The sequence below is a fragment of the Marmota flaviventris genome, chromosome X, assembly GCF_047511675.1.
Source record: "Marmota flaviventris isolate mMarFla1 chromosome X, mMarFla1.hap1, whole genome shotgun sequence".
NCBI classification, from domain to species: domain Eukaryota; kingdom Metazoa; phylum Chordata; class Mammalia; order Rodentia; family Sciuridae; genus Marmota; species Marmota flaviventris.
In genome coordinates this window covers 16,196,300-16,216,451 of record NC_092518.1, presented here as the reverse complement: position 1 = coordinate 16,216,451, position 20,152 = coordinate 16,196,300, and the positions used below count along the sequence as shown (strand labels likewise).

At 35.9% G+C, this 20,152-nt stretch overlaps 1 protein-coding gene across 2 annotated transcripts in view; it reads right to left on the bottom strand.

The window, feature by feature from the left end:
- Phex (phosphate regulating endopeptidase X-linked) overlaps positions 1-20,152 on the bottom strand; it is a 190,344-nt gene that overhangs the window by 97,467 nt on the left and 72,725 nt on the right. For both annotated transcript variants that reach the window (XM_027927395.2, XM_027927396.2), the window contains exon 11: positions 18,761-18,889. In XM_027927395.2, the coding sequence (XP_027783196.1) occupies positions 18,761-18,889 (129 nt within the window). The remainder of the gene's footprint in view (positions 1-18,760; positions 18,890-20,152) is intronic.

Here is a 20,152-nt window from a genome sequence, read left to right as displayed (position 1 = left end):
CCACTGGTCAAATCAAATGCTTGGCTGTTCTCTATCATCTTTCTACCCTCTTCTCTACTCTCTTTTAGCTCAGCAAAGTCCCATTATTTCAGATCTAGAATGGTAGATGCAAAGGGAGCTTCTACAGAACATCTTCTAAAAGGCCTGTTCCCAGAAGTTCAAAGAGTGAGGCTACATTCACAAAGAGGACAAGTTTGCCCTAGCTTTACTGCCAGCATCTGCAGGCCAAGAGAGGACTGGGAGAAAAAAGACTATGACACTTAATTTCAGAAGCCACACAGCAATATGAGGAGGCTGTGCCTGTCTGTGAGTGCATACCCCTCAAAATCCCGTTCTCCTACAGAGACGCTCTGGCTTCCTTAACAGGACACCCAAGAAAGAATAAATATTGAGATCTGGCCCCAGAATTAAGTTAAATTTGAGATTATGGGATTATAAATCAATTTTAACATTACCTCTAGAAGGAAAACAGTTTAAATGTTTCCTTTGTTCTATAAGGAATTGTAGGCAGGAAGCTCAAAATAATTTTTTTTTCTGTTTAATAAGTTTTCAGCTATGTTTTCAGTTCAATAACAGTTGTAAGGGAACCAGAGCTGTAAATCAGTGGGCTGGGTTCCATCGTATGTAAATAAGAACAAACAGCAGATGGAAGGGGGTGGGGGGAGCTTCACAGCTATTTCTTCCCAACTTAGTAAAAACATGTAAAAAGAAGAGAAACCTCGACTTGGGATTGGGGCATAAGAAAACATGAAATAATGGTAGAGCAAAGGTCCTATAAAAAGCATTGTCAATGGTTCTCAACTTTATCTATACATTGGGAGCTTTGGGGGAACTTAAAAGAAAACTGACAAAAAAAATAATGAAACATTTTAAATTAAATAAAAAATCCTGAGGCCCAGGCATCAGGATGTTGATGTCATTAATCTAAGTTCTAGCCTGGGCTCTAGGAGTTTTTGAAAGCTCAGCAGGTGATTCTAATGTGCAGCCAGGGTTGAGACCCACTGATCTAGGGGAAGCCATTTATTTTACAAATAAGGAAATTAAGAGCTGATGATCTGTCGAAGATCATATAGCCGGTGAGGGTCAGAGCCAGGCCCTGACCACAGAGCTAAAATGACAATTGTGAGCTCAGAGTTTGTAAGAGCAACAACAGTGTCCTGCATAAATTAGACGAAAATGCCAGGAAAGTGGAAGGGAACCAACTGAAAAATGCAGAAGTCAACATTTTAAACAGAAAACACATAAGGAGGGTGTGAAAATGGCCAAGAAATCTCCAGAGACTAGATCTTCTGCATACGCAGTCATCAGCACCCCAAGTCTTTGTGACCTCATCACGCAGCAATGGGCTTCAGCCACCCCATCACCTACATGTGGATAGAGAAATACATCCTCCACGTTAGGGAGGGGCAATGGGGATGGAAAGAAGCTAGGAGATTGATTTGAGAGATTTAGTAACCAAATGAATGGAACCAGGTGATTAATTGTATGTGGGAGGCGAAGAAAACTGGGAAAGTTAGATTAATTCCTAGGCTAGGCTTCAGTGGTTATTGTTGCCATTCTCTAAGACCAGAAGCATGGGGAGAGAAAGAGGGATAGGGACAGAAGCCAGATCACAGGTGCCTGGGGTTATAGCTCAGTTGGTAGAATACTTGCCTGGAACATGTAAGGCACTGGGTTCCATCCTCAGCACCACATAAAAATAAATAAATGAAATAAAGGTATGTGTCCATCTACAACTAAAAAGAAAAAAAAAAGAAAAAGAAAAAGAAGCCAGGTTACAGTGGAATGAGGAGAGCACTATGAACTAAAAGAGTTAAGGTATAGATCTGAGGGTTTGGGTTTGGGCATGTTTGCTGCTACTCCTGTTTTTATTGTTGTTATTTTATTGTTGCTATTGAACATATGAGATATTTGACTGTGTTTGAATACAAATGGAAAGGATCCTGAAGAGAAGGGATTGGGGAAGAGAGAGTTATTAATGGTCTCTGAAAGGGCAAAAGGAAAGATGGGGCTGGAACCCAGAGACTATATGCAAGGATTCATCTTAGAGAGGGGACAGGACTATGAGAGAGGAGAAGGATAAAATGGATAAAATAGTGCACATTTTGCAGAAGAATCTACAGATTTGATGGTAGAAAGTTGGGAGAGTCCTCATTTAATCATGTGGCTTTTTTCCATTAAATAGGATTGAGTTCTGCTAAAAGGATTTCTCTAAAAAAAAATTCTTCAAACATGGATATTCACATCTTGGCAGCATGAACAAACTGCTAAGAATACGGGTATTTACAGATGAAGGAAAAGAAAACAGCAAAAGTTTTCCTCTCAACATCCTGGCCAGCATATACCAATAATAGGAAAAATAAGTGAAAGAATAAGTTTAAAAAGTTGAAAATATAGGAAAATATTTATTTGGGATAAGGTGTATGTAAACCAACCTTACATTTTGGTTTAAAATAAATTAATCAATCAAATTAAATAAAATAATCACTATCCAAGCCAGAGAGATCTTTGGCAAATTTTAGACTTTGGGATATCTATGTTTAATCTTAAGGTCATTTTACTCCTATTTTCTTTGGGGCATTTATAATGAAGTATACACTTATTATTAAAATGGATAACTTTTTCTAAGTAGCATATACCCTCATGAAGACCATAGGACCTTCTCTGGTCATTCTTAGACATTATGATGACTTAAATTCATTAAAGTTTTGTGGGATGAGGTGGTGCCCATCTATAATCCTAGTGACTCTGGAGTGTGAATTAGGAGGATGGAAAGTTCAAGGCCACCCTGGGCAACTTAGCAAGGCTCTGTTTTAAAAGGTAGCGGGGCTCTAAGGATATAGTTCAATGGTATAGCTCTTGCTTAACATATGTGAGGCCCTAGGTTCAATTCCTAACATCACAAACAAACGAACAAACAAAAAACAGTTTTAAGCATTTTTGCATGGGTTTTCAAAGTCCTTTGCCTATAACTTGTTAATTGCCATTCCAATTGGAAATGGAGGCAAAAAGATTTAACCTCATTGTCTGGATGAAGAATGACAAATAGTTTACTCACATGCAGCTTCCCCCCTTCTCTGCCATTCTTTTCCTCCCCTGAACCATCACATCTGTCTCCCCTAAATCCATCTTTTGATATCTCATTCTCTTTGTGGTTCTTTCATATATGTCAAACACAAGTAAATCAATTCATTTTTGTTTTCCCATGAGCTTCAGCTGGTCCTTGCCCTTAAGAGCAACTCTGTTCCAGACCCCATCTCAAGTTCTTTTTTTTTCTTTGCAGAATTTATAGATTTATTATATACATTTTCTGTGAAATGGTGCTGAACTACCCCAGCAGACTTCAAGAACAAGGGGAATCTTTGAAGGTGATTAATATCATTGGTTGGAATGTCAATGCAACTACGAGAAATAATGATTTTAGCATACTGGAACTAGGAAGATAAATCACTGAACATTTATGATTTTTATCTTTAGACTACTCTCCAGCATCACATAATAACATTGCATTCAGTCAAGTCATGTTCCCTGAGGCAACAAAAATCTGATATAATTTTAAAACAAGAAAAAAGAGAAAAATAGGATTTCCTCACCAAACCTTGACCTAACACCCCAACCAGCCATCATATGGCATTATTAGAAATCATTTAAAGTAGAAGTCATCAGGTTAACTTATCCATAGAAAATGTTTATTTAGAGTCAAAGATCAAAATGTAACATATAAAAATTAAAGTGTTATGTGGTAGAAACTGCCACATTCAGGGTAAGGGCCCGCCAGACAAAGCAACAGTGCTTTGAGAGAAGTCAGTTCATCCACCATGGTTATTTGTAGTTTCCTTCAAAGCTTTGTCTCTGGCAATAAAGAAATCTTACAAAGCCAACTCAAGACCTACCCATGGATCCCAAACATTTAACCCCATACTTTAAGTCCCATCTCAGAGTGACTTTCAGGAATATAATCAGAACGATACAGATGTGTTCAATTGCCTTTCCCTTTACATTTATTTGGAAAGATCTATAACAAGAAGATCTGTAAGCTTTGAGAACAGAAAACATGATTTAGATCAAATGAGATCAAGCAAATAAAAAAGTATTTCACAAATTTAAAATTGTTAGTTTTATGATTTCATATTTCATACTCTTTATTATTTTCATATCTCACATTATTTTTCACACATGATTTCATATCATGTTAATACCTAACATTGTCATATAGCCAATGCTCAGTAAATACATATTGATCACTTTATGCTTTTCAAAACCTCCAGTGGAAGTTTTAGCCAGAGCAATTAGGCAAGAGAAAGAAATAAAAAGCATATAAACAGGAAGGGAAGAAGTTCAATTATACCTGATTGCAGATGATATGATACTATCTATAGAAAAATGTAAAGACTCCACCAAAATACTATTGGAACACGCATTCAATACTGTTGCAGTATACAAAATGAACAGCCAAAAATCTGTAACATTTTTATATACCAATAAAATTACTGAAAAAGAAATTATGAAAGCAATTTCATTCACAATAGCAACAAAAAAAATAATATACCTAGGAATAAATTTACCTAAGGAAATGAAAGACTTCTACAATGAAAATTACAAAACACTGATGAAGGAGAATACACACACACCAAAAAACAAAAAACAAACAAATAAAATGGAAACACCTCCCATGTCTATGAATTGAAGTACTTTTGTTAAAATGACCACACAGAAGGAAGGGGATTGAGGGGAAGGGAGGAGGAACAGGAAAAAGGAAGAATGGTAAGTGAATCTGACTTAACTTTCCTATATACATTTATGAATATACCACAGTAAATCTCACCATCATTTACATTCACAATGAACTAATTTTTTTCAAAAAAAGCTATAAATAAATAGCAGAAAGATCAGTAGAGGGAAGAGAACAGGGGGAAGGGGAAGTACTGGGGACTAAATTACAGAAAATTATATTCCATGATTTTATAATAATGTCAAAATGAACCCTAATGTTATGTATAAAAATTATTTTAAAAATGTCATACAGATTGAAAGCAATCATCATGAAAATGCCAATGACACTATTCACAGAAACAGAAAAAAAAATCCTAAAATTCATAAGTAAGCACTTAAGACCCCAGATAGTCAAAGTAGTCTTCAACAAAAAGAACAAATATAAAGAACTCAACAATATCTGATTGTAAGACATACTTCAGAGCCATAATAACTAATACAAAAGACTACTATCATAAAAAATAGACATACAGACCAGAGGAATAGAATAAAGATCCCAGGAATAAATCTACACATCTACATCCAACTGATTCTTGACAAAGATGTCAAAAATCTATGCTGAGAACAAGCTGAGAGTAGTGGTACATGCCTATAATCCAGGTTACTCAGGAGGCTGAGGCAGGAGGATCCCAAATTGGAGGCCAACCTGGGCAATTTAGCAAGACCTTCTCTAAAAAAATAAATCAGAAACAACATACATTGTAGAAAGGACACCTTTCAATGAATGGCTCTGGGAAAACTGGATTAGCTATATGCAGAAGATTGAAACTTGGACCCTATCTCTCACCCTGTGAAAAATCAACTCAAAATGGATCAAAGACCTAAATGTAAGACCTGAAACTGAAAGTATTAGAAGTAATCACAGGGGAAACATTTCAAGACATTGGTACATTCAATGATTTTTAAAAAAAAAAAATATGACCTCAAAAGTACAGGAAACTAAAGAAAAAATAGACAAATAGAATTATGACAAAAGAAAAAGCTTTTGCACAACAAAGGAAATAATCAACAGAGTGAAGAGAATTTCAAAATGGGAGAAAAAATTTTGCCAGCTATTTCATCCAAAAGAGAGTTAATATCCATAATATATAAAGAACTCAAAATACTTAACAACAAAAAATTTGGTAAATGGGGGGGGGCTGGTGTTGTGGCTCAATGGTAGAGCATTCGTCTACTATGCATTAGGCACTGGGTTCGATCCTCAGCACATGTAAATGTAAAATGAAGATATTGCGTCCACTTAGAACTGAAAAAATAAATACTTTAAAAAAAGACTGCTAGCTTTAAAAAAAAATTGGCAAATGGGGGCTGGGATTGTAGCTCAGTAGTAAAAGCATTTGCCTAGCACATGTGAGGCACTGGTTTTGAGCTTCAGCCCCATATAAAAATAAAGAAAGAAAGATATTGTGCCCATCTACAACTAAAATGAAGAACTGGCAAATGAACTAGTGAAACTTCACATTATGTACAACCACAAGAATTTAATCCTAATTGGAATAAACTATACTTCATGTTTGTATAGTTTAAAATACACTCTACTATCGTGTATATCAAATAAAAAATGGCAAATGATCTAAACAGACACTCTTGAAAGAAGAAACAGCCAACAGGTATATGAAAAAAAAAGATACCTGTCATTAGCTATCAGAGAGATGCAAATCAAAATTATGATATCAATTTGCCCAGTTAGAATGAATATCATTTAAAAAAAATAACAAAGGCTGGTATGGATGTGTAGTACTGCATGTTCTTTCTCATATGTGAAAGTTTAAAAAAAAAAGTTGACCTGAAAGTAGAACAGTGATTTATTAAAGATTAGGAAGGTAGGCAGATAAAGGAAGCTTGATTTGATCAGTGTACTTTGTATACATGTATTGAAATAGCATACTAAACCCCATTGGTCTATACAATTAAGACATGCTAATCAAAAATAAGATAAAAAAAATAAAACAAAACCTTCCAATAGACACCTGGCAAAGAAGTGAAATTGAATCAAACTTTTTTCATATATGTTCATGTGTAACCGTTATTTCAGCAATACTAAGAGAAAATACCAAACTTCCTCACAGAAAGTATGTGATTATTCAAGTAGGACCAGGAGGTTTACTAAAATGGAAGCTGAAAATAGAAAAAAATAATGCAAGTTACCCTTTTCAAATGAAGCCATTTTTGAAAAGAGAGACCTATTCTGATATAGAAATTCAAAGCCTGAATCTATGGAACTTATCAGTGAGTAGCAAATCCATCTTTATATTAGGAGGCAAGTTCCCAGCAAATATCTCTGGAATGGTTCCAACCTACAAACAAATATAAACTTTAGTGGAAATCAAATGACTCAATAAGTTTGTCTAGTCATTCTGACATTGGTGATGTCACTGTGGCACAGGACAAATAGCTAAGAATGGTTAAAATATATAACTATATATCACGTATCTTGTAGAAATATTATAGGATGATATAATTCTGAAAAAGACAATAAAGAAAAAATTATTGAGGTTGATTGTATGCATCAATCTTAAATTAATATTGTACTAATAAAATTCTTAACTAAAAGGCATAATCTTGAATAGACTTTCTTCTTTAACACAATTAGAAGTTATCATATCTTAACAATCCGTGAGCTTAAAATGTTTCCAGTCTTCCTAGTGTTTTAGAGCATGGCCAGTTTCCTTGACTTTTAACCACTTGATTAATGAAAGTGCCAAATGGAACTCATTATTAATAATATTTATGATTAACCCTGAAAAAATAGTCTGCAATCTCAGGGAGAGTGTCCTAAATCTTTTATTTCTGGCAATTGTCATTTTATTAGAAATACAGACATTAAATCATTGCATTAATAAATATTAAATATTCATTGATTCATTTTTATACTGTAACTTTTTATAAGAATGAGTTTGGATTGGCTCCAGATAAAAATATAATAATTCCATTAAAATAAGAAGTAACAAAGAGACATGTAGAGGTAGAAGAAATGATTAAGCCAGAAAACTAAGGATAGAAAATGCTGAGATTTCTAGCAGCCAAGTGTGCTAGTAAATCATACCAGTTTGTTATACCATTTAGCAAACTTACATAGCTATTACACATGTTGGCAAAATAAAAAACGAATATCAAATTATTTGGGCCCAAGTCATGCTAAAAAGTGTGTTAGTCTGGTGCAGGAGTTTAGTATGTCCTTTTATGAAAACACATGTATCCATAATATTGGGGTAAGAAGGAGGAATAAAATATATTCATTAGATATGAACATATAGACTCTGTTCCAGTTTTATAATTCATCCTTCCCTGTTTCTCACATACTCATTATGAGAGGAAATGGATCAGAAACCAGAATATTTACAAGTCAACCAATCTCATAATGGTCCAGCCTTTGGCTATGGATAAACTACTCCCAGCAAGTCACTATGACTGGTTACATTCAACACTCAGAACTTATTGAAGGGATAAAGGCTTTTTTCTCAGTAAGTGAATCTCCAGTATAGGGTCTTTGCATTTTACAAGTCTGATCAAATGTGCTCCACAAAACTGTGGCTGATAATACATAACAAAGGCCAACAGTGTCCAATGCTATCCAGAGACGTAGACAACAAACAAGAAAGGTGGGCCAAATGTGTCATCATTGTGGAAGCACACCCAAGGGCAAGATCAAAAGTAGTGTCTAAACTTATTTCAAAAGAAGTCCCAATGAGCTATCTAAATTACTTGTTTTGCTGGATGTTATTTTACCAAAGATTGCATAAATGAGCTGTCAGGATTGGGGTCTGATATTTGTTGTAACAAGATTTAGCCCATAGAGAGTTGTGAAACCCAGATCTGTTATAGAAATTATATTTGGCTCCTTGAGTAGTTTCATGAGACTCTCCTATGAGCCAGACTTAGCATTAAATGATTGGACAGGTTCTGGAACATGGCCAGGGCACTGGCATTAAAAGGATCTTTATCCCAACAGAAAGCTACTACACTGGGTATGCATGGAAGACTAGCAACAGCCACCCCCAAGTACCTCACTCACTCTCACTCTTTCTGAGATAAATTAGGAAGAGGTGATCTCCATGCAGGAGTTGCCACAGCTATGCCAAAACCTTGATGTTATAGATTGTACCTCTACTGCTCATGTTAGGCATGACACACATAGTAACAATAGCTAACATTTACTGGGCACTTATTATGCACCAGGTTTTGTGCTGAACCTTCTTTAAGGATTATCTCATTTAATCCTCACCACAATCCAAAGCGGTAGGTACTATTGTTATCCTTATTTGTGATATGCTGCAATGATGCCCCTGCTTTTACCCACACCCTTTGCCATGTGACTGCAGATCTTCTCACTAAAAATGCAGAGTCCATTTCTCCACTATATAAATCAGGACTAGCCTTGTGACTTGCTCTGGCCAACACAATGCAGACATGACATTATGCCAGTTCTGAGCAGGAGCCTCAGGAGGCCCCACATGTTTCTGCTTGCTCACTTGCATCTCTGCCACAACCATGAGAACATGCCCAGGCTAGCCGGCTGAAGGAAGTAAGATACATGGAGTAGAGCCCAGTCATCCCAGCCACTTCTGCCAAAGCCAACCTAGATCAGCCAACCCCCAGACATTTGAGCAAACCCAGCCAAAATCAGCAGAACTGCAAAGGGGACCAACACTGACTCCAGATGCATCATCAGTAACTTCTTATTGTTGAATGCCAGTCAGGTTTTGTGACTGATTGTTACATAGCATTACTGTAGCAACAGAAACTCATGCACAATTTACAATCAGGAGTACAGGCTCAAAGAAGTTGTCTAATTTTCCCAAATTGGTTAGATCTGGGCTATGAGATGCCATTAGAACTTTGTAAAAAATTATAATTTCTATATTATATAACTATATTAAAAAGTCCTTTAAGACCCAAATTATTTTGGTTTTCCTTAACCCAGTTCTTCAACCAGTTTCTCTGGAAACTGATTTGAACAATAAGATACCATTTACTAGACAAACAAGAACACTTGATAGCCAGAAAAAAATATCCTTTACTTGCATGAGTGTGTCAAAGGGAGATTTTACATATATATATATATATATATATATATATATATACACACACACACACACACACACACACATACATACTGGTCTTAAGAGCAACCCTCAAGAGTACCTGCATCTGTAGGGAATGAATAAGTCCTCGGTTTAAGGGCAATGCTATAATGCATGGCACTGACTTTCATGTGACTTCTGCCATCAACGTTATAGTTATATCTCATTTACTCAGCCACTGAGAGAAACAGTCATCAAGGGAATTGGAGAACTTAAAGAATATTAATGGCAGTACATCAATTCAATTATCTTGACTCACTAATGAGGTGAACTCCTAGTGTATAGAGGTTGTAAGTTCAAACTCCACCGCCGCAATTGGACCCATGTGAGTAGTTAAGTCTTCAATACCAGCTGTAGCAGTATGGGGTAGGAGGAGAATTCCATTCTTAGGATAAGAATTACACTAGAATTGTTCACGTAAAGAGCAGCTCAGAAAAATGAAGATACTGTAGGTCATCTATGGCATTATTTGGGGACATGAACAAAAAATGTCTTTACTATGGAGGGAAAGATAAGCTACTAGAATGCAGGAGAAATTAATGAATTGTTTTACACAGTAAGAAAAGTTTTAATTCTTTGCCCAAAGTCTAAATCTAAGGTGTAATAATGGGCTGGGGTTGTAGCTCAGTGGTACAGCACTTGCCTAGCATGTGTGAGGCACTGGGTTTGATCTTCAGCACCACATAAAGATAAAAATATAAATCTATTAATGTGTAATAAAAGATTTATTCTGCTTTATCTAGATTAACCTTCTGAATATAGAATGTTTTAATATATAATAAAAGACCAGTGACTTTAGATTTGTCTAAGGAGTGACAAAGATTATCTTCTTGACCAGAGTTTAGTTTCTTAACTGGACCTTGACCTTGCCCTCCTGTCTACCCCCTCACCCCCAACCTGTCCTTGTCAGGCCTTCCTAGCTAGGTTCTAGCAAGAATTCTGCTAAGTGGCTTTAGAGAGAATTTCCAACCCTCAATATCATATCACTCTCTATATCAGATCCAACTCTTTGTTGTTTTTGTTTGTTTGTTTGTGGTGCTGGGGATTGAACCCAGGGCCTTGTGCATGTAAGGCAAGCACTCTACCAACTGAGCTATATCCCCAGCCCAGTTCTTTGTTTTTTACCCTTAAAATCTGATCACCCTTACCTGCCTGCAGCAAGAATCCTGTTAAGTTAGTTTAGTAATAATTTCCCTCCTCTTGATGTCTCTTCTTAATAATTTTCCATCCACTGACCCCCTAATTCTGCCTGTTTGCTTGAAATTCACAACTATCTTTGCACCATTTGGAGTTGAGCCCAATCTTTCTCCTCTATTGCGGTAGAATTGACACCCTTTGCAATAGACCTGAATAGACTTTATGACTTTAACAAGCATCAAAATATTTTTTTCTTTATCACCTTATAACAAAACACAGAAATCTTGAGGGAGCAGGAAAAACAGCCTACTGGCAAAATTGAGATATATGAATATATATATGAAAAAAGACAGGTAGTTTGGGTACATAGTGTCTACAAAGAAATAAAACAAGATTTTTTAAATACAGAAGAACTTAGCTCAGCTGAAATTTTCAGATGGGAATTTCAACTTCACTGAATTTTCTAGAAGCTATAGTTAAAGCAAAAAGACCTTTTCAGCATCAACACAAAAGAAAAATTGGTCTTTGATGTATATGCTCACATTTCTGCCTTAGTAACTAGAGAATGGTAAACAACAATGAAAAAAACTGTTTGAAGAAATATTCCATAGATGTGGGCCACCATTTGAAATATTGATGGTCACTCCTTAGACTGATGTAAGTAGAAATTACTGAAAATTGAGCTTAGTGTGTAGCCTGAATCAAAGATATCCTAAAAAGTCATTCTTAGATCAAATCTCTAATAATCAGCTTCTTTCTTGTTTCCCTTTCTTCTGACAGGTATATAAATACAAGAATGCAATGACAACTGGTTGGATTTAAACTTAAGTTTTCACTATATTTATCTTTAAAATATGGACATTCTAGAAACTAAACCTATTCCAGCTGTATCCTATCTCTACAATTCTAAAAAAATAGGAAATGTGAGCCTTTTATTTTTATAAGATGTTACTATTAGAATAATACCCTAACAAGGATGAATTAATTATAGGAAGAGCCACTGAGAAGTCTCTAGTCTCCTCATTCCAGTCATAAAATTGGTAATGATTCAAGAGCAGCAAAGGAATATGTTGTAGTTCAGGTCAAAGGTCCATGTGGTAGATTTGTTCCTCAAGGTGTTGCTATTGCTATTGACAGGTGGTAGGATGTGGGACTTAGTAGGAGATCTTTAGGTCATTAGGGGCATGCCCTTGAAGGGGTCAGGACACCCCCATCCCTTCTTCTTCCTCTCTTTTATTTTCTGGCCATGAGATAAGCATTGCAACACTCCTGCCATGACATTTGGTCGGGCTACATGCTTAAAAGTATCAGGGCCAACTGAACATGGACTGGAATCTCTAAAAGCATGAACCAAAATAAACCTTTTCTCTTTATAAGTCCAGGTAACACAGAATGGAACATAGATTTGGGCTAGAAAAATCTTCACTTGAATCTCTAAGCTATTTGTAAGCTACATGACCTCACGGATTTTGGTGAACTCTCAATTTTGTCATCTAGAAAATGGACACACTAATAGTAATTATGAGGCCAATGTGAAGATTAAATGAGTTTTCATATTGAAAACACATTAAAAATTTTCTGGAAACCTAGTTACACCTCAGTACAACTACCCAACACTATTATCATCACTAGATTTTTTAAAATTTTAGTGCATTGTAATTATACAAAAGAGTAGGGTTCATTTTGATATATTCATAAATGCATATAACATAGTTTTCTTCCCTCCTTCCCTTCTTCCCTCTGATTCCCTTGCTATACTGTATTGGTCTTCCTTCTATTTACTTACTTATTTTTTTAAATATTTATTTTTTAGTTGGACACAATATCTTTATTTATTTATTTTTATGTGGTGCTGAGGATTGAACCCAGGGCCTCACACATGCTAGGCAAGCGCTCTACCACTGAGCCACAACCCCAGCCCCAACTTACTTATTTTTTAATTGGTACATTATAGTTATGGATAAAATTGGAATGCATTGTGATATATTCATACACACATGGCATAATTTGGTCAACTTTATTCCCCAGTTCTTCCCCTTTGTCTCCTTCTCCTCCCTTACTCTTGGTTAAAAAGCTTCATCACTAGATTTTTAAATCATTATCCTGATCATTACAGTGCCACTAGACCCAGATGACAAACCCTTCTCTCCCTAGCTTTCATTGGAATCTTTACCTGCCCTTCATGGACATGAATATCTATCTGTGACACTTACTTATATATTATAGATATAAATTATAATTGATAATAAAATTAAATGGAAGAGAAGAACAGCAAGTAATAACATTAAATACCCTCCCCTAGATATACCTAATCCTCTCTCACCATTTAGGTTATGAGCATATAGATTAGGACTTGTCACAGTAGGATGAGAGCATCATCTCTATTTATGGTGACAGTATATCATTAATTCTCTGGGGAAGTCCCACTTTCTATCCTGTATATAACTTTCCATAAAAGTAATTTGTTCAATGCTTACCTAATATGATATATGATCATCATTTAAATAAAATTTAAAAATTAAAGAAGTCTTTTGACAGACAAGGGTATGATTTTTAGTTCTGGAGATTAGAGATAGAGGGATAGAGAGGGAGATGGGGAGAATGATAATATAAAAGTCACAAATGATATTCACAGGACAAAGTTATTTTGAACTCCAGAGTATTCACAATGTGGGAGATTTCACCAAAAAAATCCAGATTTCTGGTTTCTCTCAAAAATGAAAAATAAAAATTGAAACAAAGTACTCCAGGCCTGCATTCCTGAATGAAAATAGTTAGCCAGAGACTAGTCTTGGTGAATCCTGGATAGTACCTGCACACCTGATCCCCACCAATATATCCCAGCCACCAAGGTCAAGGAAAATTCCATTTATCATTACACTTACCCTGGCTTTTTTCTATACTCAGTCAGCTTTACTCCTGAATGGTATTTAATGCTACTCACTAACCGTGAGTAGAGTTGAGCTTGGACCCCTGGCTTTGGCTTGGTCAAGTCCTTTGCACCTCCAGGTCACTGGATATCTTTAATTTATACATTCAACCCCACATAGTCTCTGAGCCAATGAGAACTAAGGCCCCAAAGTATTTGCTCAGAGTAGAGAAGCTGCTATCCCAGAAAACCTGAAGTATTCTGATAAAGCAGCACTTTGACTCCAATTCCCACCCTTGTTCCCAGGCCATGAATCCTAGTGTTGAGTCCTTGTCACTGATCTTATAGTTCTCCTAGAAATCCACTTGGCTACTGACCAACAATGCCACCCTCCCACTCCTGGCTATTAACAACCTCTCACATAGAGACCAAACCCTGTCATGCTGAGATCAAGGGATCCTTCTTGGATTCTTTAGATCAACAATTTCCATTATGATAGCCACTTAGCAATATGTGGCAATTGAACAATTGAAATGTCACTAGTCCAAACAGAGATGTGCTATAAATATAAAATACACATGGAGTTTCAGACTTAGACTGAAATAAAGCATATAAATTATTGTATTTGTAATTTTATATTAATTATGTACTGAAATAACAATTGTTTTTGATAGACTAAACAAAACATTGTTAAAATTAATTTCAACTATTTCCTTTTACTTTTTTAATGTGGCTACTAGAAAATTTAAAGTTACATACATGGCTCATATTGTAGTCCTACTGGACACCACAAAGACATCCACTACTATGCTTTGGATCTTCAATGCCTCCCAAAAGCTCATATTTTGAAGGCTTGACCCCCAGCCAATGGTGCTGTGGGGAGATGATGGAAACTTGGGGCAAGTAGGTCATTGGGGATGTATCCCTGAAGAATATACTGAGACCTGAACCTTTCCCCTCTCTCTATGCTTCCCTGATGCCATGAGGTAAGTATTTTTGCTCTATATTATGCCTCCACCATGATTAGCTCCTCATCATGGGTCCAAAATAAATGGGCCAACAAACTATAGTCTGAAACTATGAAATAAAATAAATCTTTCTTCTAAATTATTTATCTCAGGTATTGTATTACAGTGACATAAAACTAACACAACCACTCTCCAAAAAATTCTATATCTCCCTATACTCACTCCACTGGCCTGTGACAAGCAAGGCTTATAGCCAACATCTATTCTACTATCTGAAAAGCAGACTATTCCATCTGATCTCTTTAGGTGACTAAATTTCTGTTGAATGACTCTCCTATAATACATGCTATTCTTCTCATTTCTAATTAAATTTGCAAAACTCCTGTAGTCACGTAAGTGAATGAGTAGAAGGGTGTACCGGCATACCTGTATGGTGAATGCGTACTTGTACATAGAAAGTCATAAGGAAAGAATAATGTGGAAGTATGTTTTTTCCCAGTGAAAAAAGAAGGTAACCCTGGTAGGTAGGTAGGTAGGTAGGTAGGTAAGTAGGTAGGTAAGTAAGTCAGTAAGAGTCAGATACCTAAGGTGGGGATGGGGGTGCTCTCCCTCTACCAAGAAAATCTGGAAATGAATTCCTCTCTCCCATCCACCATCAATAATAAAGGGTGCCAACCAGAAGCAATTAGGCCAACCCTGCAGTCAAGAGAGTCTAGAATCAGAGACACTGAAGAGGAGCATGAATTCCTTAGAAAAACCTAGGTGTCTGTTTTCAAAGCAAAATAGTCCAGTGTAAGGGGCACAAGTATGGAGGCCCTCAAGTAGGGTTTGGCACTGTCCATTTAAACCAATCTGAATCACAAAAAAAAAAAAAAAAAAAAAAAAAATTCAATGATCTGAACATTGAAGCAATTATTACACTAATGCAATAGATTTTGGTAAATGAAGTATTGCTATCAATGTCTGCTGATCTGGCCTGCTCCCATGAATCACCGGGTTTGTGCTTTTGGTAGTAACTCTTTACAAACACATGAAAGAGGAGAAAGCCTTGTTACTCAAAGTGTGTTCCCTGGAACGACAGCAGCAGCAGCATCTGGTAGCTGGTTAACCAAATTCTTGGGCCATACTCTAAACCCAAGTTTAAAAGACCCTTGTTAAAATGCAATGAGATTTTGTACTTTTAACAAGAAGATCCTGTGATCCGTGTACATATTAAAGTTTAAAAAGTACCTAAAGTTTAACCTTCTGACCATATTCATTTGCTTAACAAACTTTTTTGATAAATAAATAATGGCAGCCTTTCCTCTGAGTTAAAGTCTCTGGAATTTGCCCCACTGGGGACTTTCTGTTTGTCTTTTTCTTTGGACTGTAGCTAATAATACGGAATGCTTTTCAAGTAAATCAGTGGTTCCAGGTGGTTCTTGGATGGGAGCCCTGTAACAAGGCTATAAAAAGCCAGATCTTTCTCTTATAAGTTTCCAACTTAAGTATTCCCTGAAGCAAATAGCTTTGGCATAAGGGAGGCAAATAATTTTATGTAAAAGAGATGAATATCTGCATACATAACATAGTGCCCCCCATGTACATCAAAATAAGGGAAATAATTGCCAAAATCAACTTCATTTTAGAATGCTAATGACATATGAAAATGGGTCTTTATCACCCAAACGGAGAAAACAAATTTAATCCACATACTTTTCATATTACTTAAAATTTTTACACTGCCAAAAAATCTTCATATATATATACATATATATCCATTATCCCTTAATTATTTTTATATCCTTCCCAGAACTTATAAAGTTATCACTGTGATAATCTGATAAGTTTTCCACTCATTTACTCCAACCAAGGAGCAAAAGAAAACACATAAGGAGAATATAGAATATTTTAAAATAAGACATTAATTCCTCAGTGGAATTATTGGCAAGAGGACTTTCTATTTCAAATATAAAGTCTCAAACTTCACAAAAATTCTCTAAAGTATCCAAAGACAACAAAAACAAATTAATGTAGGAAAATGTAATTAGACTTATGGTATTCCAAAGCAAACTTCAGCACAGAATACATAGCTATGTGTTATGTATCCATACATATTCCAACATTTTGGTATTAATGTTTATCACTACATAATATAAACCATTTGAACAATCATGACTAAATAGACTTTATGTCTTTACCCTTAAATTAAAGATGCTTATATATTTGTATCTGACTGATTACATGGACTTTTTTTAGTAATGGAAGTTCAACCCAGATTCTCAAATACAATAGGCAAGCACTCTACCACTATACCCCAGACTCCCTGCCCCCCCTTCTTCCATTCCCCTTTTTTGAGACAGGATCTTGCTAAGCTGCTGAAGCTAGCCTCAAACTTGCTGCACTCCTGCCTCAGCATCCCTAATGGCTGGGATTATAAGTGTGGGCTACCATAGCCAACAATTATGTGGATTTCTGTTAGTTAATCATACCTAGATGTTTTGCTTCCTGATATCTGTAAAACACAATTCATCAAAATGCACACAAAAACCTGGCTCAATTCAAATTGAAAATTCAAAAACTGCCCTCATAATAGCAAAAAATAATAATAATCTAATTTTAAAATGGGCAAAATACTTGAGTAGATATTTTCCCAAAGATATACAGATTACCAGAAGGTGTATGAAAATGCATTCAACATCACTAATCACCAGAGAAATGCAAATCGAAAGCACAATGAGATCACCTTTCATCTGTTAGGATGGCTCTTGTCAAGAGATACAAGAATGTGGAAAAAGGAAACCTTTGTACACAGTGGGAATATAGATTGGTATAACCATCATGAAAAACGTATGAGAAATCCTAAAAAGAAAAAAGAAAGAAAAAAAAAGGATTCATGTACAACCCAGTCATTCCAAGGGAAACAAAATTAGTATCTTGAAAAGATACCTGCACTCCCATTTTCCTAGTGGCACTATTCCTAATAGCCAAGACATAGAATCCACCTAAATGTCCATCAATGGATGAATGAATAAAGAAACACAGATAAAGTGGAATATTAATCAGCCACAAAATACAAGGAAATTCTGCCTTCTGCAACATTGTAGATAAACCTGGAGGACATCACACTAAGTGAAACAAGCCAGATACAGAAACACAAGTACAATATAATCTCATTTACATATGGAATCTTTAAAAATGTTGAATTCATAGAAGCAGGGAATAGAACAGTAATTGTCAGGGGCTAAGAGTGGAATAATGGGAAGATGCTGGTCAAAGAATACAAACTTTCAGTTATAAGAGGAATAAGTCTTGGAGATCTAATGTTCAGCATGGTATTTATAGTTAAAAATAATGTATTGTATAATTAAAATTTGCTAAGAGAGTAGACCTTAAATTTCCTCACCACACACAAACACAAAATGACATGGTGATGGATGTGTTGATTTGATTGACACATTTCACAAGATATTAGTATATCAAATCATCATACTATATACCTTGAGTATATATAATTTTGATATGTTAAATGTACCTCAATAAAGCTGGAAGAAAAAAATACACCTTCTTTTTCAATGCAGCTGAAATAGATGGAGAAAAACTACATTGCCATGGTGACAAATCTCTCTTTAAATTTGTGACCTGGAATCTCCCCTAGACCTAGACCCTGACTATTTCCAAGTAGCCATACTATATTTCTTCAGTTAAGTCACTCTCCCACTCCTCTGGACAACTAATTAGCACCTTCTCCTCTTTCTTCCAACCTTCAATATCTGCTTACCCATCTTACTCTCATTTGATCTTTCCTCATGTTTCACTGAGAAATGGAAAGAATCCAAAGAGAACACCTACAGATCTCTACCTGGAAGACTGGCAGTGGCCTGCTGATTATATCCTTATTACATCTGGCTAAATTGCCACTGTTTTACCAGCTGAGGAGCTCCACTTACCATCTCCTTCTTATCTTCCTGGAAGTGCACATCCACAAACATTTTTCCAACAACATAAGGAAGGGCACTTTCAATAAAGTTTACACATTTGTCCCATTGAGGCAGCAAAGTTGTGGTCCCCTGGATCACCTGTGGGAGATAATCAATCCAGTTTAATCTTCATTGGATAAAAACTATTTCTAAAAAAATCAACCAGCTGAAGAAAACAATTTTTAAAACATTACACACCCAAGCCCATATACATGTAAGATAGTAGAAGCAAAGGCAAACTCAGATGAAGAAAAATAATTCTGCTTGTTCCTGTTTTTTTTAGAATTAAATAAAAATGTTTTGATAATGAAATATAATGTAACTTGTCTTTTCTCCCACTTTTCTTCATTAAGCAAAGGATCTAAACAATGGTACAACTTTTCTTTAGTCAGTAGGGATCCAAAGGGATGTTCAAGTGTTCAGATAGTACTTAATATCTATTAAGATTTGAAGTTCCATCAGAAAAGGTCTAGATCAAAGTTCCTGCCAGTGAGAGTTTCCTTGCTCTGGGGAATATAACTAAAAATATACTAACAGTAGGATAACATGACCCACCATGAACAACCCAGGGAGCATATTTACATTGTGTCATAGCAGAGAACACACTGGTAAACAAATAAAATACAGATGTAAATGCTTCTCCCTTCAGTCTCAATTATACCATCATAAGAAAACATTTACAAACAAGTAAGGAACTTCGAAAGCAGGACTTGGAGAGCTTAAAGGTTTATTCTTGGGAATAAAGGCAGAGAAATAAATATAGTTTAAGTTGTCCCTGGAGGTTGGGCATGCAGGAAGGCAGTGGAGGGGGGAAGGGAGGCTTTGAGAATGGTGAATGGTGGCCAGAATCATTCCTTGTACAAAGTAAGAACCAGGTTGTTGAAGCAGGGAAAAGAGATTAATGCTTCAGTTCATCTGTTCTTCCTCTGCTTCTGGTAACATGACCCCTCTCAGAGGTAAGGTATGAATCTATTTTTAAAACCTCTAGAGAAAGAGTTCCTACAACCTTCTTTGGCAATTCAAAATTATATTTAGCACTTCACACTCAAGAAACATCCCCTCATACCTAACCTCAAATTTTCACACACTACTTTCTCTTTCTCTCTCTCTCTCTCTCCCTCCCTCCCTCCCTCTCTCATTCTCTTCACAGTGGAGGTGGAAAGCAGCTGGTTATCATCTTTTATGTGATCCATAAGACTTAAAAATACACTCACATCAAAAAAAATTCTACTTGTTTTGGGGCTGGATTGTGGCTCAGCGGTAGAGCTGAGTTCGATCCTCAGCACCACATAAAAATAAACAAATAAAATAAAGGTATTGTGTCCAACTACAACTAAAAAATAAATATTTTTAAAAATCTAC